The sequence below is a fragment of the Neolamprologus brichardi genome, chromosome 8, assembly GCF_056152115.1.
Source record: "Neolamprologus brichardi isolate AB-2024 chromosome 8, ASM5615211v1, whole genome shotgun sequence".
Taxonomy (NCBI): Eukaryota; Metazoa; Chordata; class Actinopteri; order Cichliformes; family Cichlidae; genus Neolamprologus; species Neolamprologus brichardi.
The window spans coordinates 6,378,541-6,402,341 of NC_142111.1; the positions used below are offsets into that span (position 1 = coordinate 6,378,541).

Below are 23,801 nucleotides of genomic sequence, written 5' to 3' on the forward strand. Positions count from 1 at the left end.
TGTCTTTTTTTAACTTGTCTTTTTCCCCAAGATGAAAGAGAGCCACAGATTTGGTATTACTTGAGTTTCAAAATACTTGTATAATTTTCAAAATACTTTATTTTTGTGTCCTTTCTGTGTTCAAATTCTTGTTTTCTAATGTCCTTACTCTCTTGTTCTCTTTTGACAGGCTGAGTATTATCATTTGCTGGCAGAGAAGATCTACAAGATCCAGAAGGAATTGGAAGAGAAGAGGAGGACCCGACTACAGAAGCAAGGTGTGAACATTGGACCTGCTGGCATGGGACAGCCCCCTACTGGGCTGCCTCCAAGTGAGTGAACCTGTTGGGGGCAGGGAAGAAATGAAATGTTTTAGTGTTTGTTCAAAGTCTTCTGCTCATGCTTGGTGAACACATAGCAGTTTAACTTCCTCCTTCTCCTGCCCTATCTTTACAGATGGTCCCCTAACTGACCCAGTAATGGTGCGACCAGCAGGACCAAATCAGATGAACAGAACGCAAGGCCCAGGTAAAACATCTGTAGTTGCAGGCACATCATTTTATGGTGGAATTGAAGCTTACACTGATTTTTATTTTTTTATTCATTTATTTATTTTTTTATTTATGTTTTACCAAATGTTAACTTGGAGCCAAATGGGCTGAGTGTAATGCCGTGATTAATCTCCGCTGTGGACATAGACAGCTGGAGTAGCTGCGCGTCTCTAATATCTGCTGTCGTGCTCACTCTGATGACGAAGGCTTTAGAGTTGAGTGTCTTTGCCCTCATCTTGACACAGCCCCCCCCCCCCCCCCCCCCCCCCCCCCGAGTGTTGATTACTTTGAAAAATAAAATCCATGTAAAATATGTTTATGTTGTATATCATAAATTCTGTGTTTTGTCAGGTATGAATCAGTTTAACCAAATGGGAATACAGTCTATGGGCCAGAGGTCAACACCTCCTCTACCCTTGGGACCATCTGGCAACCAGGTGAGTACACACAGTGTTTCAGATATTATTTATTTATTTATTGTTTTTGCCACACAATAAAGAATTCCCTGACTGAATACTTTCATGATAATGTTATTGTAGAAGAACACAGTTTAAAGAGTGGGGCAAATAAAATGAGTAGCTGTTAATTTTTTTTTATTTTATAACAAACTTCTAAGAAAATATAAAGTTGTTTGGTTTTTTTTGAAGACCAGTGCTCTTTTTTTTTTTTTTTTTAATTTTTTTTTTTTTAAACTTCAGATGGGAATGGTTGGACCCAGGGTGGGGCAGCCCAATGTTAACCAGCTGCCAGCCCCGTATATGTCCCAGGGACAGTTTCCTGGCTCAGGACCTGGAGTTGGAGCTCAGTCTGGGATGACACCACCTGGGGGACCAGGAGGTATGGTGCAGGTAAGAGGGCTCGCACTTCTTTTTGATGTTGCTTAGAAACCCTGATTGTACCTGTAGCAATTCATATTTAGGTCTTTAATAAGGACCTAAATAGTCCTTCCTTTCTTCTTTTCTTTTCTCTTTCATTTTTCCCCCTCCAACTCAAATATAAACTCTGTTGTTAATGTGTTGGGTGTGAGGAGGAGAATTGTAAAGAGTACTGTGCAGGTCATCGTGTTCTGTAAGTACACACTACACTAACCATTAGTTATACATGTAAATCTAGGGATGCACCAACCCTTTGGATCAGATATATTTCCAGTTGTAACTTGGTTCATTTCTATGTTGTTCTGTGTTATTCTGTCATATACCAGTAGAAGTACATATAGCTTAGAGGAAGCTAACAGGAAGAGGCCTGTACATTTTACTCAACCACACACTGTGGTCAAGTGAGTTGACATGATTGAAAAGCTCCAACAATCCTTTCCCTGCGTCTGTGTTTATTTCTCTCTTGGTTGTTGGGAAGCTTTTGCTGTACTTAGAGTAATAAAAGTGTTGTCGCCAATTTGATTAATATTGACTTCAATTGTCTCTTGCTAGCTCCACTCTACATGAGAGGTGTGTATATGTGTGTGCACTTGCTGTGAGTCAAGGGAAGGCGAAACTAGTGCGAGTGTAAATAACAACAGTATAAAGTAACCTAATGATGTTCACGTTGAGGTGAAAGTGTAATTTTTAAGCCCACCGGAGCAGGCACTATTTTTAAATCCCAGTAGAATTGAAACCACATAAGCTAGCGCAATAATGTTTTTTGGGTTTTTTTTTTTTTGCATATGAAACTGGATGAGTTGTACTTACATAACATGCATTCAGATTGTCCCAGGTCATGGTTTCCTTCCACAAATGGCTTTGCAAAAATCACGTAAAAAGCGCTGGCAACGACAAAAACATTATAATCCAGAAACACGCTTTGCCGATCTGAACATCTGTTCATAGCACTTCCTACGTTGGACTAAACGTCAGTGCGAACTATCGCATGTCCGCCATTACTTGCAAAAACTGGAAGTGACGTCATTTTTCATAGGAAACGTAGTCTTTACTCTACAGGGCCTTTCAAAAGTTTACTGGTGTTTTTACTTTATGTCTTTATGTGTAGTTTCTGGAATGCATATAAATTAAATTGCACTATTGGAAATAGTTAATTTGATGCACATGTTTTGTTTTTTTTTGTTTGTTTGGGTTTTTTTTGGCAATTGTGCACAACAGTATTTAATTTTGTTTTTCCTGCAGTTTACAAAAACTAGTGCATCTTAAAGGTGAAACTATGAAGACACTCAAATTTCCTATGGTTGAAAACTATTTTATGCAACTTTCTTGCATTTAGTTTTGAGGGATATACCTCTGAAACTTCTGTAACTAGAACTCGGGTCAGCTTGGCACGCCTCAACATGGTTTTTAGGGTTTTCCATTAGGTCATAGTACCTGGTACCAGGTACTTTTTAGTAGCTACTCGACTGTGGGTTCCAAGGCAAACCAAAAATGTCATGGCAACAGACTGCATACTACCGATTGACTAGTCAGTGACACTCGATGAGTCGTGAGAGCGTCTCCTTTATTAAAATGAAAACTGCCAATTTTGAAAACTGGCATGGAGGGAAATGGCTGCACAGAAACAACACTGTTGTCCCTGAGTCTGACGAAAAGTCACAAACCAAGAGCAGGTATACCATTGCCATTACATCCACCTTTGTTTTGGTGTTTGTGTTGCATATAAATGACAGCACAGGACATTTGACCATGTTCCTAAATGACCCTACACGCATTTGGTGGTACTTGAATGTTATGGAAAACGAGTCGTGCTGCCTCGAGTTGCGTCAAGCCGACCCGATTCAAGTAGATGCTAGTGGGAAAACGAGTAATCTAAATATACATTAATTAATGTGTAATTATGTCTTACAACTAATTGATTTTTGTAAACTATATATTAATGCATTAAAAAATACATAGGAGTGGCCACTGGTTTGTAGAAGCCGTCATATTTCCCTACCATATTTGAATGCAGTGACTAGAAGGACATCTCGCTTCCGACTAATCATATGTCACAATTGGCTAAAGACCAGCCACATACGTAGTATGTCAAAGGTAGATGAGAAAAGAACAAGTAGTACAAGAACAAGTCATGTCGGAGGGGCATTTAAATTAGGGCTGGACGATATGGCCTAAAATCCATATCACGGTATAGTTTGAAGCATGTGTGGTAACGATATATATCACGATATATATCATGATATATTCTTTTCTTCTGTATAACGTATTTTACATGCTATAAGGCACACTTAAAATCCTTTAATTTTCTCAAAAATCGACAGTGCGCCTTATGTGTGAATTCTGGTTGTGCTTACTGACCTCAAACTGATTTTATGTGGTACACAGCGTGCAGAAATCTGTCAAAAAATGTTTTAGTACAACTTTGGTAAGCTATGAAGGCGCACCGCTTGATGGATTGCCGGAGCATTACGGCTGCCGTAGTCAGGAGCCTTTCGAAGTAATCTGGGTCCAAAACTCCGTCTGCTTCAGGTCCCACTGCGGCATCACTGAGAGTTAAAAACTGTCTAAATTCTTTCATCTTTAATAAAATGATCAGCGTTGCAGCTTTACCAGGTGTAACAATTAAGTTTAACATCCAGGCATCCATGAAAACAGAATTTATTAAATTCAGCGGAGTTAGAAGTTAGCAGGAAGTCAGCTCGCTAGTTTCCACCTAAACATGATATAGCATGTTCTGACTGAGAGATTTCTGAAAAAATTAAAACGTACTGCTCTGCTACCACTTCCAACATAAATGAAGACAGAAAACTAAACAGCAGTGACGTTTGTAGGGTTACTGAAGTTGGACTAGCTGGTATATAATGATGTGCTACGTGATCGCTAGCAAAACAGCTACGTTAGCATAATATTAGCACAGTGAAGCTGAAGGATGAACGCTAACACTTTTCCACTTGATAAAAGTTAACGTGAGGGATTCTGGTGGTTAGGAACAAATGCAATTGCATGGCAGGATGCTATACACGGGCCAAACTTCAGTCAGGAGAACAACTGAGATAATCCATCCACAATACAAGGATAGTCATTAATATACTGCAACAACATGGGAATAGAGCAGTTGCGAGAGAATTCAGCATTAATGAATCAATGGTATGGAAGTGGAGGAAGCGCAGTTTTTGGCTTTCCCCATATTCCAAAAGTGCTTCGTCTCTTTGCTATTACTGTTGGCATAATTTGCAGATGATGTTGTTTGCAGCCGCTGCAATGCTTTCAACCCAAAACAGGTGCAGATTGATGACACCATCAACATGCGCTATCGTGGTAGAATGGTATAGTCAAAATCTCTACCGTTGGCCAAATTTATATCGTTTATATATATCGTATACAGTTTATACCGCCCACCTCTGATTTAAATTTGTCTGAAGGAGAACACACTAGATATGTATTTTCATACATAGGCTTTCTCCAGTTGTAAGACATAACCTTCACCAACAAAGGACAGAGAATGCCACTGACATCTTCACAAAATGTTATCTTCTTTCTTAACATCTTAAGCTTTATCTCCTGAACTGAAGTCAGGTCTCTGACACAGGAAAACATGCATAAACATGCTTATTTATTCCAGATATCGTCACAGTAATTAATGTCAGCAGATTAGACACATGACCCTCCCATCTCAGAACAGCTGACAAGGAGCCAGCTAAACAATGTCGACAGCTGGTTATAAGCTAACATTGTGACAGCTAATGTGGACTGTCAAGTAACTGATTCCAAAAATGTTAGTGAAACTGTCTTTTGAAGTGGATCTAAAGCCAGCTAACAGATGCTAAAACAGCAGCGCTTATCAGCAGTTCAACTTACCCTCATTAATTCATCTCAGCATCAATGAGACATGGAGTGTAAAGTCATAGTGAGCGGGCGTTTTTATTGTTTTTGATCTCTTGGCTAATTTAAACATGTTTTACCTGAAGGAGCCACTGTAGCTAGTGCACTTGAATTCGAGGGGGTGTTAACTCAAATCTGCAATCCAGTCTACTGACATCTAACAGTGAAATTTATGCACACTAACTTTAAACTAACATAAGCACTGATACTCTGTACTGGCAGATATCTAAACCGGATTGGTGCATCCCCATTTAAAATGTAGCAAACTAAAATTTAAACCTGAAGAAGAGAAAACACACTTCAATAATTCCTGGATCATCAGATAGAACTGCAATATTCTGGGTTAATATAAAACTTTATGCGGTAAAATGTAAACGTAGAAGATGAGTAACCTCTTCATTCTTGCCATCCTCGGGCAGTATTGTTACAATTTCCCTATAGCGTGATGTTAAGAAACATGGATAGAATATAAAGGATCCTGATGTGATCTCATTACATACATTCTTAGGTTACCCAAAGAACAACATTTTCTGTCTCTTAACCAACTCTACCTCTGTCGTCAGACGCAGATGGGCACTCCTCCCCCCCTCTCAGTTGCGAGTCCTCTAGCACAGCCGGGTTCAGCTGGCACTCCCAGTGGGGTCCCTCCAGTAGGGCCAATGGGGCCTCAAAGCGTGGGTGGTGGAGGTCCCAACTCAGCTGTCGGAGCCCCTGCCTCATCAATGACTCCATCTAACACAAACCAGCAACCCAACTCCAACCCTCATTTGGGGGCCATGCGTGGCAGCTCACCCTCTCCTGCTCACAGCCGATCACCTACTCCCCACCAGACGCCCCCCAGGCTTGCTGGGTCGCAGACGCCACAACCACACACCCCTAATGCATCACATTTGGTGCCACCCCCAGCTCCTCAGCAGAACCAGCTTGGTCAGGGTCCTGGCTCCAACAAGCCCCTCCAGCAGCAACACATGGGGCCTGCTGGTTCAACCACTCCATCTCATCCTGGAATGGCCTCCAGTTCAACACCGCATGGCAGTCAGCTGCCACGTACTCCGGTCAGTGTCCCTTTTTTGAAAACTGGCATTTATTTTTAATTCATGAGAAACTTTAAAAAATATATTTTTTAAATCAGGTCTTTTAAGTTTGAAAAGTTTTAGACAACAATAAAATACTTTTAAAGAGAAAATACTTTATAAATAATAGCACAAATATCTGAATCAGATCATCATAATATCAGTGATTTGCTGTGGGCATGCTTTGCCTCAAAGGTAAATTTACACAGTTCATCAAAGTTTTTTTACAGATTTGATGCTCCAAGCAACTGCCAGAAGGATTAAGCGATGTCGCATTGCCCTTTCTGTTAATGTAACACCAAACTATGAGCAGTTTGTTCAGTTTTACTTGCATGTTCCCCTGTCGTGTATCACTTGCATATTTACTACTTGTATGCATTTAATTTGTGCATCTCTCTTCAGTTATCCCAGAAGGGCTCGTTCCCAGCCGACAGTCAGGCCCCGACCCCAGCTTCTGTCAGCAGTCTAGACACCTCGTCCCAGCAACCGGCGTCAGACACTTCAGCCACCAATGTGGACACGAAGATGGAGGTCAAACATCAGGATGAGGAGGACGAGAGCGATGCTGGGAGCTGCTCCAAAGGAGGGAAACTCGGCAACCTTAAAATGGAGGAAAAACCTGTGAAATCCGAACTTAAAAAAGAAGAGTGTTCTGGAGAAGGCGGTAAAGGAGTTCCTATGGAAACGTCGACTACAACACAGGGGTCAGGAGTAAAGACGGAAGACAGAAAACCGGAGGTGAAGAAAGAAGTGAAGAAAGAGGTGAAAGATGAAGAGGAGAACTCGGAGGCAGTCGTGTCGCAGGCCCCAGTGAAAAAGAAGAGTAAGTCAAAAATAAATTTTTACCAGCTGTTTTACACCTGCTGAAAATGAATCATATTTTATTAATCCTTTCATCTCACTCTGCCCTCTAATCTCCATCATTCTTACAGTCTTCAAACCGGAGGAGCTTCGTCAGGCCCTGATGCCCACGCTTGAATCTCTCTACAGACAAGATCCAGAGTCTCTGCCCTTCAGAATGCCTGTTGATCCTCAACTGCTCTGCATACCTGTATGTACCCCTGCTGAGGTTTAGATTATTTATACTTGCTCAGTTTCATATTTGCAAAAAAGTTGAACTTTTTATCTGCATTTTAACTCGTACAAATTTTAGTAGAGGGCTTAACTGCTCTGCTTTGACATTGTGATGTTCCAGGATTACTTTGACATTGTGAAGAACCCAATGGACTTATCAACCATCAAGCGAAAGCTAGACACAGGTTAGTATGTGCTGCTGTATTTATGGAAACGTAGTAGACCACAACAAAAAAGCATGGATTTGGGGGTGTTAGAAGTTGATGTGTTAAGAAGGGAGGACTAAAAGTGTAAAAGTTTTTTGATTTCTAGATTGGAAAGTCATCATGGTTTGCGTGTGTTGGTTTTAGGTCAGTACCAGGAGCCCTGGCAGTACGTGGAAGACATCTGGCTGATGTTCAACAATGCCTGGCTGTACAATCGCAAAACCTCACGAGTCTACAAGTACTGCTCCAAGCTGGCTGAGGTTTTTGAACAGGAGATCGACCCTGTGATGCAGAGTCTTGGCTACTGTTGTGGGAGGAAGGTGAGGCAAAGTGTGGAATAACTGGCTGAATGGATGAGGTGGAATAGGAGTGGGTACAGGTCACTCTTAAATTGGCAACAGCACTGCATAGGTTAGAGCTGTTCAACAGAGTTTGGTAATGGTTTGAGAGTCATTTGTATGTTCGGCAAGTATTGTGCATGTAAGTGGAAACACAAGCAATCTGCCAGAAAATCTAGTGAAAGTGCATTACATAGACAGACAAATGTCCCAAATGTTTTGTATAGCAGCCCAGAGCTCACACGATTATTAAAAAAATAAATAAAACAACTATTGGTTATTAAACTAACCCTTATTTTAATAAGCTAATTTAGTTTAGCTAAGTGTTCCTAAATGGCTCTTTTTCATCTGAGCTGTTGTGCTGAAATTTGCAGTATGTATGCGGATTTAAAAAAAAAAAAAAAAAAGCAAAGCATTATTATTGCACTGGATTGATATCTCGTTCCCAAATTGTAGGACGTCACTTACACTGGTCAAGTTAAGGTGCTAAGTTGGTAACAACACCAAAGGTGAAGAAGCCCAATCCTGACACGGTGTGAAGACCTGAGTGCACGTTTGCATTGGTTCAAATTATCCCGGCCAATTAACTCATCAAAGTATTTACAAATGAACTTGAACCAGAGTCTAAGTAAACCAGGGCTTAGTGTATCTGGCTAAATATTAAGGGGTGATGCCGATATAGTCTTACACTTTTATACTTTATAGAGGTTTTGTTTCAACACGTGAACCAATCCATGGAGTCTAAAATTATTACGGTTTTATAAAACGCAGGTTGAAGATGTGTGTTTGAATTCCTTGACCATGTTTCAGACCTGAAAACAGAAGCAAGTGAAGTGGGTTCATAGCTAAAATTGGCCTTGAGCATGCCACTGCGATATCACATTTCAGCTCTCATTAGACTCTGCTATTTTTGGTTTTGCAGACAAATAACAAAACTGATTGCCCCTCTATTATTAAAAGCTGGCTGAAGGTTTAGTACAGTGTGACAAATCGAAGTAGAACTTGACTTAATCAGTAAAGTTTTTTTCTCAGATAAAATAAAAACCTAAACAGAACTTGGGAAATGTTGTCTCCTGTGAGTTTTTTTTTTCAGGTTCAGGTTTTGTTTCTGGTTCCTCAAGTCAAGTACAAACATTTTTCTTGAAATTGTGTATATATCTTTGCCACTGTCACAGTGTGATTAAACTGAAGGTCAGTTTTAAGAAGTGCTTAGAGTTGATAATAGTACTGTTGTGTGGTGTGGGGTTGTTAACTCGGGCAGCTGTCCCAGCAAGAGTGCGGGGGTGTGGTGCAATTTAACGTTGCACTTGACTGAAGTAGCACTATCCAGCAGCTTCAATGCTAATCGTATGACATAGATGGAATAGCTGCCTAGATGGAGCTCCCCACATACAGGTCGAGGGACATATAAGTAAGACTCCGGGAGTTTATTTCATTACTTTTATAAGTATCGTAGGCTATACCAGTGAGAGGGCACTGATGAGTTTGCCTCATTCACATGATGCTGAGTGGCTAAAGATTCAGTTGTTGATGGTCAAGAGGTTAACAAGTTGTTTATCATTTTTCTTTGCTTCTCTCCATCAGCTGGAGTTCTCTCCTCAGACGTTGTGCTGCTATGGAAAGCAGCTGTGCACTATCCCCCGAGACGCTGCATACTTCAGCTACCAGAACAGGTATGGGGGGAGAAGGGAAGAGCAATAAAGAAATGAAGGGTAATAGGAAGAATGGATAGTAAAAGAGGAAGGGATTGTAGAAGAGAGCCATTAAGAAGAGTTTAAGCAGTGGGCCAGTATTCAGAGAATATGAGGTAAATGCCAAATAATTATCTGATTAATTTTGTTTCCCTAAACACTTCCCTTCACTTCATGTTCTCCTTTTTTTTTTTTTTATTAAATATTTCCATGTGGTGCCTAATGCACTGGCATTTTAACAGTCAGTCCTCTGATCACATTCTTTAAGAAGTGTGTATGTGTGTGTGTGTGTGTGTGTGTGTGAGAGAGAGAGATTTAAAGAAAGCTTAGAATATTTAAACACCAGTGCAAAGCAGACAAGGCTATTGACCGGACCTCATACCACAGGCTGTACCCAGGGGAGTCTACACCAAGTCTGTATGGTTTACCGAAAATACATAAGCAGGGTGCACCTTTAAGACCGATTGTCTGGATGATCAACTCTGTCACCTATAACATCTCCAAGTTTCTGGCTTCGATCCTCAAGCTGGTGGGCAGCTCTGAACACCACATCCAGAACACAGGTGAGAGATGTCATTATGGAGGCAGATGAAACCATGGTCTCGTACGACGTTACATCTCTCTTCACTTGCATCCCAGTCACGGAAGCGTTGGAGGTAGTCCGTAAGAGATTACAGGATGACACCAACCTCAGCAACAGGACCACTCTCAGCATCGACCAAGTGTGTTTGCTTTTGGAACTGTGTCTTCATTCCACCTACTTCACATACAAGGGTCAGTTCTACAGGCAGAAACATGGGTGTGCCATGGGCTCCCCAGTTTCACCCATCGTGGCCAATTTGTACATGGAAGAAGTGGAAAAGAGGGCTTTGCTATCCTACCCTGGAACACCACCAAGCCATTGGTTCAGATATGTGGATGACACCTGGGTTAGAATCAAATCTCAGGACGTACCACAATTCATGGATCACATTAACTCGGTGGACCGACACATCAAATTCACCAGGGAGGATATGAAAAGTGGCAGGTTAGCCTTCTTAGACTGTGAGATTTCCCTCAGTAATGGGGGACATCTAAAAGCTGACGTGTACCGTAAACCTACACATATGGATCGGTATCTAAGGTTTGACTCTCATCATCCACTGGAGCACAAACTGGGTGTCATCAGGACGCTACAACACAGAGCGAACACCATCCCCACTGACACAGCAGCCAGGGAGGCAGAAGAACATCACATCAAGAAGGCCCTGAGTAAATGTGGTTATCCCAGCTGGACTTTTGTCAAAGCTGGAAAGGCACCTAAAGAAAGCTCCAGCCGATCCAGGAGAGAAGGACAACCACTGCCCAAGTGAAAACCTGTAGTGATTCCATATGTGTCAGGAGTATTGGAGCAGTTGAAACACATTTTTTTCTAAACACCGGGTCTCTGTGATTTTTAAACCCCAAAACACGATCCAGCGTGTTTTGGGGTCCCCTGACACAAACAGAGTAACATAGTGTACGCTGTTAAGTGCCAGGAGGATTGCCAGGATTTATACATCGGGGAAACCAAACAACCTTTGGCGAAGCGGATGGCACAACACAGAAGAGCCACCTCGTCAGGCCAGGACTCTGCAGTCTATTTACAGCTACAGGCCAGTGGACACTCTTTCAATGATGAGGATGTACACATCCTGGACAGGGAGGAAAGCTGGTTTGAGCGCGGAGTCAAGGAGGCCATTTACGTGAAAAGGGAAAGACCATCTCTGAATCAAGGAGGGGGCCTAAGGGTACATCTTTCACCATCTTACAATGCTGTGATTGCAGCCATTCCCCAACTCTCTGTGAATGGGACTCATGGCCATTGATCAGTGGTCTTTGATCAGTGGGTTTTGGTCAGTGGTTGTTGATCAATGGTCATGAGAATTTGCATAATTATGATTAAGGAACTGACCTCCCAGCCCATTGTTCCTTCAGTGGGCTGGTTTCAGTCATTATGCAAATGTGCTGTTTATAAGAGTTGGGGAAACCTGCACTCAGCTGAGACTGAAGAAGTCACTTGGATGAGTGACGAAACGTTTCTCACACAAAACGCTACGTCCAGATGAACTGAATCAACTTTTGGAGATTTAAACACCAGTGTTTCCCGCAGTACTAGATTTTATCTGTGTGGTAGCGAGGCAGGCAACCCATGAACAACTGCAAACGAACACTCCCTCGCTTCCTAAAATGGTTAATAAATAAATATCATTTATATTTTGTGACAATGATCAAAGGCTTAATCATCTGCCTTCCTTAGTAAGTTCTCTACCCAGCGGACGGACTCCTGCTTTGTCACCTTTGACTGCAGGTGCCGAATTTTTTTTTTTTTTTCCCCTACAGCGTAGCGAGACATAGCTCTCCACCCTGCTGCAGGTTCTGGTTAGGGTGGCTCTCCACAACCAATCAAAACTGGCATCACAGGCTGTAGTCAGAGACTGTCGAGTAAAGTCTGTTCCACCAAAGGACAAGGGACTTGTGAAGGATATTGAGGACCAGCCTACTTGTAGTTGGCAGTGACAGACTTTTCAAAATAACTGTGGTGGATTGGTTACTAGTAAATCAATAATGTTAAATGTAATTAACATCATTGGCAGCACGGTGGCACAGTGGTTAGCACTGTTGCCGCACAGCAAGAAGGTCCTGAGTTCAATTCCACCATCAGGCCGGGGTCTTTCTGTGTGGAGTTTGCATGTTCTCCCCGTGTTTGCGTGGGTTCCCTCCGGGTACTCCGGCTTCCTCCCACCTTCCAAAGACATGCAACTTGTGGGGATAGGTTAATTGGATAATCCAAATTGCCACTAGGTGTGAATGTGCGAGTGAAAGTGAGTGCGAATGGTTGTCTGTCTCTGTGTGTTGGCCCTGCGACAGACTGGCGACCTGTCCAGGGTGTACCCCACCTCTCGCCCTATGACAGCTGGGATAGGCTCCAGCGCCCCCCGCAACCCTGAAAAGGATAAGCGGAAGAGAATGGATGGATGGATGGTAATTAACATTATCGATAGTAAATCAAGTAAAAATAATGGGTGACTCGCCAAAGTAAAATGTAACTGTGGGGAAACTATGCTAACGCAAACTGAAGTAGGAAGAAACTAGACAATAAATGCCGCACTTTCAAAATCTTCCCTTGATCATTTTTAAAAATTATTTCTATTATTATCATCGTCATCATCATTATTAAGTCCAGTCATGCAAACTTTAGCGGAATGTGAAAGGACCGACTTTAAAATGAACTTCCTGAATGAACAGCTGAGCAGTTGTCTGTGCTTGTTCATTATCTGTTGAGTGTTTGTATTACGTCCTGTGCCACAGCTTCCTGCTCCCATTTAGCTCCTGTTGATTCTGCTCCTGCTCTGTTAGCTGTGGTGGTTGTTGTTGTTGCTGTTGTTGCTCATCCTCTCATGTCCAAATTGCTAATCTGTGCTTTGCCTCGGCTCTCTGCTGTGTGTTGTCTTGGATGTTTGTCTCGTCTTGTTCCCATACGACTTGTCTGTCTCCCCTCCCCAAATGATTGTGATATCAACATTGGCTTGCATTTGCCTTGCCCCACCATGTACCACCAACCCCCTCCACCTCATTCCCTCACCCCTTACAATCATGACTGGCTGTTGCGGTGACGACTTCCCTGCTGTCCTGCGTTCCTCCTTCCTGCACTTCCTGCTTGCTTGGCTTGTGGCACCCTGCCTTGCCCATGTCCTATACCATTTGGTGACTGCCCTCCCATGCGCTGTCTGTGGTTGACTGTGCTGTGGGGAACGGTGTAGTTCACCAAAATTTGGGCTTCTTGCTAACAGGTACCACTACTGTGAAAAGTGTTTCAACGAGATCCAGGGAGAGACCGTTTCCCTGGGTGACGACCCCACCCAGCCACAGACGTGAGTATTGGTTAATAAAATGTGATTTTTGAACTTAAATGTCACCTTTCAGCATGCTAGATGCTTTTTAATGCTTTCCAGTTAATCTCTTGTGTGAGTCTACACTGTTCATTTCTATTATAGGAAAAAAAGAAACTGCAATAGGTGTGCTTAAATCATATTTCATGGTGTAAACTTTACCAGCAAAGCCATGGGATGTAGACTCCACACCTAATATTTGATTTAGCAGATTTTAATACGTCAACGAGAAAAGAAAATGAACATTTCTGTATTCCACTCAAATCTAATCAAAATTAATTTCCTCAGCATGGCCCTGAAAGAGATTTTATTAAGTGTTTTGCAATAATTTATTTTCAATTTCCCCCTGCTACAGTTTTACAGTATCTCTCTTTGTTGGTTTTAGATCAATAAGCAAGGATCAGTTTGAGAAGAAGAAGAACGACACACTGGACCCTGAGCTGTAAGTCTGCCTTTTGTCGTGGGCAAATTTAATTTTTGTGGTGGGGTGAAGAGATTTGGTCTAAGCTGTGTCCTCCCCTCTGTCCCTGTGGTCAGGTTTGTTGAATGTATGGATTGTGGTCGGAAGATGCATCAGATATGCGTCTTACACAATGAAACGATCTGGCCAGAAGGGTAAATAGCCTTTTTGTTTCCATTTGTTTGATTTCTGTGAAAGTCCAGCTGGTGTTTGGTAAAAACCTGATTTTGGTTTTTATCCATCTTGTTTCTGTTTCATAGTTTTGTATGTGATGGCTGCTTAAAGAAGTCGAATAAGGCGAGGAAGGAAAACAAGTATTCTGCCAAAAGTAAGTGGACATTTGTGAGCTCACTTTTGTAATTGTGCAGCTTTTAGTGTTTCACACAGATCAGTTTGTCGTTGGTGCAATGAGGGTGTATATGCATACAATTATACCTGAATTAACCATTTGACCAAACTCTGACATAAAATAATAATTACAGCTAAAGTTTGTGTTGGCTTTCCTCCAGCTTGATGTCTTTCCCTGCAGTTGTTCAGAGTGTGTTAGACGTACACTTACCAACAGAAGTTTTTATATTTGTCATTTCGTGCTGGCTGTTTTATACAGTTGTTGACTAACTTAACTGTCCCACAGGGTTGCCCCAAACGAAGTTGGGGGTTTTTCTGGAGCAAAGGGTGAACGACTTCTTAAAGCGACAGGCCCACCCAGAGTCTGGAGAGGTCTTCATTCGTGTTGTTCATGTATCTGATAAAGTCGTGGAGGTCAAACCAGGCATGAAGTCCAGGTACAACACTCTTCATCCAGAGCTGGAGCTAGGTTTTACCTACATCAGCTCTTGTTTGTCAACTAGATCAAGGCGTTTTGGGAATTCAAGTTGAAATCTTGCGTCTGGTAAAACCTGCAACATTTCATTAATTGAGATAAGGAAAGGTGTCAGTGTTTATTTGTGAATTAATTTTTCGATTTATTGAATTGTAAAGAATGGAGTAATGGATAGTTAAAGCTATAAATGCTTTTAAAACAAAAGATTTTGCCTTTAATTTAAAATTTCCTGAATAAAATAGTGTTGAAATGGAAGCTAACAGTGATTAAGCTAATAATTATGATGAAATAAATGCTATCTAGCTATCAGCTTGTTGCAGACATCTGTGAGTATAGGCTTTCATTTGATTTGTACAGATTCACATTATTCGCAGCTCCTGTATTAACTCGTGCTTTTGTCTCCAGATTTGTGGACAGCGGCGAGATGTCCGAGTCATTCCCATACAGGACTAAAGCCCTTTTTGCATTCGAGGACATTGATGGAGCAGACGTCTGTTTCTTTGGTATGCATGTTCAGGAGTATGGATCTGACTGCCCTCAGCCCAACCAGAGGTAAAGATATCACCATATTGTTAAACTTTTACCAAGTACTTTGTGTTTTCTATGTTGGAATCATTTAAAATGCACTTTCAGCAGTTTTGACACAATGTTTTTTTTTAAGTTACATTTTTTCTTCTTTCATCCACTCAGGCGAGTGTACATCTCCTACCTGGATAGCGTACACTTCTTTCGGCCGCGCTGTCTAAGAACAGCAGTTTACCATGAAATACTCATTGGCTACTTAGAGTACGTGAAGAAATTGGGGTGAGTGCTGCTACAAGACAAAACATTTATTTTGTTCCGGGCTACACAAATTCTTATAAAAAGTTGTTATTTTGATATAGTTTAATTTGTCCAGTAGGTGTTTGATTTGTGTTCTCTTGTTTGAACTCGTAGCTACACCACCGGCCACATCTGGGCCTGCCCACCTAGCGAAGGCGACGACTACATCTTCCACTGTCACCCTGCAGATCAGAAGATCCCGAAGCCCAAACGCCTTCAGGAGTGGTACAAGAAAATGCTGGATAAAGCTGTGGCAGAACGGATAGTGCATGACTACAAGGTAAAGAGGCATTCTTTGACCTCTGGAGGGTTTAGAACAGGAGTAAAGATAAACTTTATTGTATAATACATGCGTAATAACAATACTGTCTGTTTACCCCAAAAGGATATATTCAAGCAGGCAACAGAGGATCGTTTGACCAGTGCCAAGGAATTGCCTTACTTTGAGGGGGACTTTTGGCCTAATGTGCTGGAGGAGAGCATCAAGGAGCTGGAGCAGGAGGAGGAGGAGAGGAAAAGGGAGGAGAACAGCACTTCCAATGAGAGTGTTGATGTAAGAATTAACGACTCAATGTAGTTCTTGAATCTAAATGCACTGATTGAAAGAGGGGTGAATAAGGGTTAGCGTTGCAAACGGCAGTTTCTCATCAGTATGATTGTTTTGTTTTAAACCACAATTCTTTTTATTTTTTTTTAATTTTTTTAATTTTTTGGTGCAGGACACAAAAGGAGACAGCAAAAATGCAAAGAAGAAGAACAACAAAAAGACTAGTAAGAACAAGAGCAGCCTGAGCCGAGCCAATAAGAAGAAGCCTGGGATGCCTAATGTGTCCAATGACCTATCACAGAAACTCTATGCCACTATGGAAAAACACAAAGAGGTATGTGGGGTGGGGGATTTTGAGGTTTTGCCATTTTTGGGGGGTGAGCTGCTGGCAAAAACTTGAAACTGTTTTAAAGACTACGTTTCATCTGATCTCCTCTCTTTTCCTCTCCTAGGTGTTCTTTGTGATTCGGCTGATTGCAGGCCCAATGGCAAATGCCTTGCCCCCTATTGCTGACCCAGATCCCCTGATGGCATGTGACCTCATGGATGGTCGTGATGCTTTCCTGACACTGGCCCGAGACAAGCACCTTGAATTCAGCTCGCTGAGGAGGTCCATGTGGAGCTCAACGTGCATGTTGGTGGAGTTGCACAACCAAAGCCAGGACCGCTTCGTTTACACGTGCAATGAGTGCAAACACCACGTGGAGACTCGCTTCCACTGTACTGTTTGTGAGGTGAGTTGGAAAGAGAAGTGAGGTGTGTTTGGTTTGTCTGATTTGTCCCAGGGCAAAATAGGTGGAGTTTGGGTTTATTATTATTATTTTTATTATTTTTATTATTGTAATTGTTAAAAAACCTCCAAGTTACATTTCTAACTGTTTCTATTGTCATCTGTTTTTAGGATTATGACCTCTGCATCACATGCTACAACACTAAGGGACATGAGCACAAGATGGAGAAGTTAGGCCTCGGCTTGGATGATGAGAGCAGCAATCAGTCTGCCGCTGCCACTCAGAGTCCCGGAGATTCCCGTCGCCTCAGCATCCAGCGCTGTATCCAGTCGCTCGTCCACGCATGCCAGTGCCGAAATGCCAATTGCTCTCTGCCGTCCTGCCAGAAGATGAAACGTGTCGTTCAGCACACAAAAGGATGCAAGAGAAAAACCAACGGTGGCTGCCCCATCTGCAAGCAGCTTATCGCATTGTGTTGTTATCATGCTAAGCACTGTCAGGAAAACAAGTGCCCAGTCCCCTTCTGTCTAAATATCAAGCACAAGCTTCGCCAGCAGCAGCTGCAGCACAGGCTTCAGCAAGCTCAGATGCTGAGAAGGAGAATGGCCAGCATGCAGAGAGTGGGCCAGCCCGCTGCCGGAGGAGCACCTGGGGGAAATGGACAACCCTCTCCTGGAGCCAACAATGGAGCTACTGGTCCTGGTACCCCTACATCGGGAACGCAGCCCCCTACCCCACAGACACCTACCCAGGGTAACATGTCTGCACCTTCCCAGCAGCAGGGGGTTGGGATGGGTGGTATGGGAACTCCAGGTGAGCAACAGCAAGGTGGTGGAATTCCCCCTCAACACCATCTCCACCAGTTTCCGTCAGCAGGTGGAGGGGGGATGATGAATTCTCCTCAGCAGCAGATGGTACCTCAGCTTCAGCAGCAGCCACCAAATCTCCAGCAGCTCCAGCAGCAGCAGCAGCAGCAGCAACATCCTGGTAGTTTGCCTCCCTACAACCCCAGACCAGCTGGAGTCCCTCCTCTTCATCAGCCCCTTGGGAAACCTGGAATGGGTCCAGCAACCCCTCCTCAGCAACAACCACCACCCAATCAAGGCCAGGGGTCCATGGGTGTTCAAGGCCAGCAGCAAGGGCCACCCCTGGCTGCTGTAGAGACGGCACTAAAAATCCAGCGCCTGGCAGAGACCCAGAGACAGATGGCTCATGCCCAAGCACACATGCGTGGCTTGGGACAGGGGGGCATGATACCTCCACATCCTCACCATCAGAACAACCAGGCCCAGATGAGAATGCCCCACATTGGGGCCCAGGGCATGCCGCTCCAGGCTCAGGGAGTTGATGGAAGGACTATGTTAGATCCACAGCAACCAGGAACGCTAGCAGGGATGCAACAGGGTGGTCCTCCGTCACAATTGCCGCCTCAAGTTCAGCAGCAGGTCCAGCCAGGTGGACAGCTTCAGCCAACAAACCAGCAGTGGGGTGCTGGGGGACCAACCATGAACCAACAACAACGGCCAAACATGATGGGTCATATGACACCACAGCAGCAGACAGCAGTTCCCCAACCACAGCAACAAATGCTGAATCAGCAGCAGCCTCAACCAGGAAACCGAGGGTTGATGCAGGCAATTGGAGGAGCAGGGGGGGTACCTGCTTCATTAGTAGCTGGATCGGGGAACTTGCCTCAGGCAGCACTACAAGATCTCCTGCGAGCGCTACGGTCCCCAAGCTCAGTCTTGCAACAGCAGCAAGTCCTCAACATCCTTCGTTCCAACCCAACGCTCATGGCTGCTTTTATTCGGCAGAGAGCAGCCAGGTATCAAGGTGCTCAGGGTGGCCCTGGAGGAGCAGGCGGGCCTCCGCAAGGAGGTCCTGGAGGTGTGCGTTTCCAAGGAGCTGCTGGAGGTCTGCCTGGTGTAGGAGCGCCTGGAGCCAACCAGCTTGCCAATATGGATGGACAACAGCAGGTTAATGTGAACCAGGCAGGCCAGCCAGGGATGAACATACCTCAGGGTGGAGCAGGGGGAGGAAATATGCCCACCATGGCTCAGCTTCAGCAGTTACAGCAGCGCCCGATGTTGCCAGGAAACTTACAGCAACAACAGCAAATGGCCACTTTGCAGCAGCAGCAGCAGCAACAACAACAACAGCAGCAGCCACAGGGAGCAATGCAACCAGGTCAGCAAGGGAACATGGCCAATATGACACCACAGTTCAGAGAGATGTTTTTGAGAAGACTGCAGCAACAACAACAGCAACAAATGGGGAACCACGGCCAGTTCCAGCAGCCTCAAGGACTCCAGCAGCAGCAACAAGGCCAGCAAAGCTTCATGCAGCCTGGCCAGGGACAGCCAGGGATAACCCCATCTTCTCAACCCCAACCTGGGGGTGGTGTAGGGGTTCCCCAGCAGCAAGGACCACCACCAGGTGGGCCAGGACAGCTAGGCCAGCAAGGCTACCAGATGTCACAAGTAGCTGCAGTGCTCCAGCACAGGCTGATGCAGCAGCAGCAGCAGCAAAATCAAATGGGTGGTCTTCAAGGACAAGATGGAGGACCTCCACTCCAGCCTGGACAAGGTGGATCAGGGCCAGGGCAACAACCGCAGAGTGGTGCAGGTGGTGGCCCTCCAATGCCACAGACGTCCCAAGCCATGCTTGCCCAAAATATCCAGCAGAGGCTCCTGCAGCAGCAGCAACAGCAGCACCTTGGAGGGGGTTCTCCAGCCCACCATAGCAGTCCTATGAGTCCCCAGCAGCAGATGGCCCAGTCCCCCCATCACCACCTACAGGGACAAGGAGGACTCGGTCCAGCTGGATCGCTCAGCAGTCAGGTCCGGTCCCCTCAGCCCTCACCAAGGCCACAGTCGCAGCCTCCACGCTCCAGCCCGTCCCCACGCATGCAGCCTTCCTCCCAGCCTCAGCCCTCACCTCACCGCATCTCCCCTCAGACCCAGAGTGGGTCGCCCCACCCAGGGCATCTCAGTCAACATTACTCCAACATGGCACCACCCCAACCTCCACAACCCCAGCAACAGCAGCCAGGTAGTTCTGTAGATCCTAGTCAGTACAATTCGGACCAGAACTCTATTATGTCTCAGCTGAGTGGGATGACGGGGATGCACGGTGGACAAGGGGGGCAGTCAGACATGTTGGGTGGGAACAACAACAGCGGCGGCAGCAACAACAACAACAACCAGGAGCTGGGAACGAACATTAACCACAACCTGATGTAGCCTTGACTCTGTACTGTCTCTCTCCGTCGTGATGCTCTGATCTGTTGCCCCAAATGACAAACTGCCATGAAAGGAGAGCGGGGCAGCTTTGGGGTTTTAGAAGTTTTTATTTTTTATTTAAATATTTTTCTGATGTATAAATATGAACTGAAAGCTTCCTTCCTATGGGAGATGCAACATCAATCTTAGAAGTCAATAATTGAATAAATTAAAACAATGGTAAGTTATTGCTGTTAATAAATATCTATATATTTTTGCCAATTGTGTACAAAAAAGGTGGAAGGTCAGTGTTTCAGGTTGAAGATATTACTTCTTTAAGTATATGACAATATTTTTGGGGACTGAGAATTTTTGCCTTTTTATGAATATTTTTAAGATTTCAAATGTTGCTAAAAATGAGAGTTGACATGATGTACTTTTTTTTTTTTTAATCCTTTATTTTTTCTCCTCAAATACCCATCATGATTGTATCTATTTTGCAGAGTACGTTTATTTTATTTCTATATTATTATAATTATTATTATTTCGTGCCCTCGGCGATTCGTTAATCAGGCATCAACATATCTTCCGTTACCCGACCCTTCTTCTGGACACACAAACGTAGATTTTTTTCCAGTGACTGCAGCGATTCAGAAGTATATTTATTGGGTTTGTAGGTGGTTAGGAAGGTGTGTTCAATGCAGTTTGATTTATTTTTTACATTTTTTGACAGCTATCCCAGGTTTGTCTTCGTCAGGGTTTCTATAATTTGAATTAAACCGTAAGATCTTTTGTTTTTGTTTTTTTCCTTATGGGCCGCCTCTTCGCACTTCTCCTGTGAATGTGCACACTTTCTTCATCTTAACTTCTCCTGCTCCACAACCTGCGTACTATATACCTGTATTATAGCTGTTGAAGCTCACTGATGATTTTAAAAAAAAGAAAAAAGAGGTTGTGTGTACATATATTACAGCTGCATTTATGAACAGTAACCTGGAGAAGAAGTCGCTAAAATCCCGCCTTTATCCCGAACCCCAACGGTTTTCCTTACATCCTTATCCTCCCCCTATCCCACACCCTCACGACTGCCTCTCAGCCACAAGGTTTAATTCACTGTTAGTACTGTACAAATTAAGAAATGGTGGACTTGGATACTGTTTTTGTTTGTTTTTTCTTTTGTAATGAAAGTGAAAGATGTAAAATAAGTGTACATACTTTAAAATCTTATGAGCAGAGACATTTTCTGCTGTTGTTTCCTCTTGTTTGATTGAATATTTGCTTGTATGTGTTTGAAAAAAAGTGCTCCTGAGCTACTGTACAGTATTGTTTTGTTTTGTTTTCTATAATGTACAGTATGGGGTGTAGTCGGTCACAAGCACCAATGCGCCTTTTTCTGTGTAAGGTTTTAGGGAGGCTATAGCAACCGAGTCACACACCTAAACAATCTCAGCAGTTAAGACAGGAAACCTGTACGACGATGAGCCGAAGCTGGGGTCGGTTAGAGGTGTGACTTAAGAGTTCAAATTTGGTCATTTAGCTTTTTATGGAGAGGACTGAAGACACAATATTCACATGCTCACTATTTTTCTTAAAGGTCGGGCTTGCTGGGTATGGGGAAGGGAACGCATCAGAAACCAGGTGGCAATATATCTTGAGACTTATTTTATAAGAAAAAAAAAAAACAAGGAAAAACTGTCTTTTATAAATAGATATATTATTTAATTTTATTTTTTGGAAATAAAACTTGAAGCTACAGGAATTAATAGATAAAACATGCTTTGTTTTTGTATTAAAGATGTTATGGTGATGCAAAAAGAACCTGCAGACAGTCTTTCAGTTCGCCTGGGGAGGCCTTGGAGTATATTATACCATCCTTTTTTTTCTTTTCTTTTTGGTTGTTTTGAAGAAATGTTTCATGTACATGAATATAGTTGTAAACATACTGAATCACTGTACAAACTGATGGCAACTGAACAAATAGTTTTGTTTTTATCATTTCTTTTTCCTAAAGAGACTGGAAGTAAGACTATTTAAATATTTGTTTAGTATTCAAATGGAATCTTTGACCACTCTCTTCTCTTCTCTTCTCTTTTTTGTTCTTGTTAACAGTTTTGGTGCTTGCTGAGAGAAAGCAAAAATAACTGTTGCTCCATTTTCATTAGTTTCTTTTAAGTTATTTCGGTGGTCTGATTGTTTTTGTTTTTGCCAATAAATTAATTGTACAATAAAGTATGTTTGTACCATTGGGAAAAAATACTTTTTTTTTTCTCGGTCTGTTATTAATGACAATATGATGCATCTGTGCATCAGTCAGAAGCCTGTGCCATTTGAAGATGGACAGTAAATAAGTCTAAAAAATTCCACATTTAAGTGATGAAGAGGTTTAAAGGGTTTTTGCCACTGAAAATTGTTTTGTCATCCTGTGGGGACGAGTTTGTTCAGCTCTAGCATTTTAGAAGGAAGTTGTGTCAGCATGTTTTCTGTTAAAAGATCAGATATTGTCAGATATTTTTCAAACTCTCAAATACGTGTATATAATCCTTAAAATTTACTATATCTTGTACTAAGTGCCAAACTGGAGTTCTTGAATTGTCATTTGAAGCTGCCTTCAAAAAAACTATTCTGTCCAGAGTTTTAAACCTGAGATTTGTTTTTTCACAGTTCCTTACAGACCACAACTGTGTAGGTAAAAATAATGTATTTACTTAGGGTTTAAAGTTATGCATCTTAGGGGAATGACTGTTTTTAATGGCTTTTTTATCACAGTGCTGTGCAAAGTGATGCAAATGCATCAGCTGTTCCAAGTTCTCCAGTAAGAGCTTTTTGTTGGTTTTGTTTTTACTAGCCTAAATTAGCATCACAGTAAGTTCAAATAAAATGCAGTAAATTAAAGATGCAATTTGCTAATTAAGCTGTCTAAACTGTGCTAAGATTAGCTGATAAATCTCCAGCTCTGCCCTCTCAATCAAATATGGACATGCATACCTAAAAAACAAAAAACAAAAAAACAAACAAATATGGAGATGGAAAAAATGCTAAACCTGAGCTTTCATCATCATTCTCCATAAACCAACAATGGACTGATGGCTGCATCCATCATTTATATACATTCAGTGGTCCAAATATGTGAAAACTATCAAGTCAAAGAAAGTTTAAACTTGAAATCTGCTTTTAAAAAACCTCTGCGTTATTATTTTTTGAACGTCCCCCAACGTTATTCCTAAACATGGCATTAGAGATATCACAGACCATGTCTGCAGTAGAAAAGTATAACCATTTAAGTCAATGTAATATGACTATAAATTAAGTACAACAATTTAGGTTTTTCTAAGAAAAGAATAGGACATAAATATATATTTAATGGTACACTGAGTAAAATTTCACCACTAGATAGCAGTAGATTGCAGTCACGTGAACTCTGTTCTGCCAATTCAAGTAGGTAATCCCAGCTGCACCTGCAGTGAGTCTACGCTGTCAGTCTGCTGTGTATATTTACTCTGGAACAGGCTGTAAACCTTTGTGAAATGAGTCCAATACAATAAGTCTTTCTTTAGTCTTTTCACTTGTTAGCTGAAGGGGAGCCATTCTCAGATGATAAAATATTAAACTTCATATCT

General features: G+C 42.7%; 1 protein-coding gene across 5 annotated transcripts in view; it reads left to right on the top strand.

The window, feature by feature from the left end:
* Positions 1-22,438, top strand: part of ep300a (EP300 lysine acetyltransferase a) — a 30,571-nt gene extending 8,133 nt beyond the window's left edge. For 2 of the 5 annotated variants that reach the window (XM_087845335.1, XM_087845336.1), the window contains exons 10-31: positions 170-311; positions 436-507; positions 882-967; positions 1,229-1,378; positions 5,851-6,342; positions 6,763-7,183; positions 7,293-7,411; positions 7,556-7,619; positions 7,785-7,960; positions 9,563-9,651; positions 13,452-13,562; positions 13,966-14,022; positions 14,118-14,195; positions 14,301-14,368; positions 14,675-14,825; positions 15,269-15,415; positions 15,554-15,667; positions 15,800-15,965; positions 16,071-16,238; positions 16,405-16,566; positions 16,685-16,966; positions 17,134-22,438. In XM_087845335.1, coding sequence (XP_087701461.1) covers positions 170-311; positions 436-507; positions 882-967; positions 1,229-1,378; positions 5,851-6,342; positions 6,763-7,183; positions 7,293-7,411; positions 7,556-7,619; positions 7,785-7,960; positions 9,563-9,651; positions 13,452-13,562; positions 13,966-14,022; positions 14,118-14,195; positions 14,301-14,368; positions 14,675-14,825; positions 15,269-15,415; positions 15,554-15,667; positions 15,800-15,965; positions 16,071-16,238; positions 16,405-16,566; positions 16,685-16,966; positions 17,134-20,205 — 6,387 coding nt within the window. In that variant the 3' untranslated portion in view covers positions 20,206-22,438. The remainder of the gene's footprint in view (positions 1-169; positions 312-435; positions 508-881; positions 968-1,228; positions 1,379-5,850; positions 6,343-6,762; positions 7,184-7,292; positions 7,412-7,555; positions 7,620-7,784; positions 7,961-9,562; positions 9,652-13,451; positions 13,563-13,965; positions 14,023-14,117; positions 14,196-14,300; positions 14,369-14,674; positions 14,826-15,268; positions 15,416-15,553; positions 15,668-15,799; positions 15,966-16,070; positions 16,239-16,404; positions 16,567-16,684; positions 16,967-17,133) is intronic. The other 3 variants (XM_087845337.1, XM_087845339.1, XM_087845338.1) reach the window with 2 other exon arrangements.
* The last annotated feature ends 1,363 nt before the right edge of the window (positions 22,439-23,801 follow it).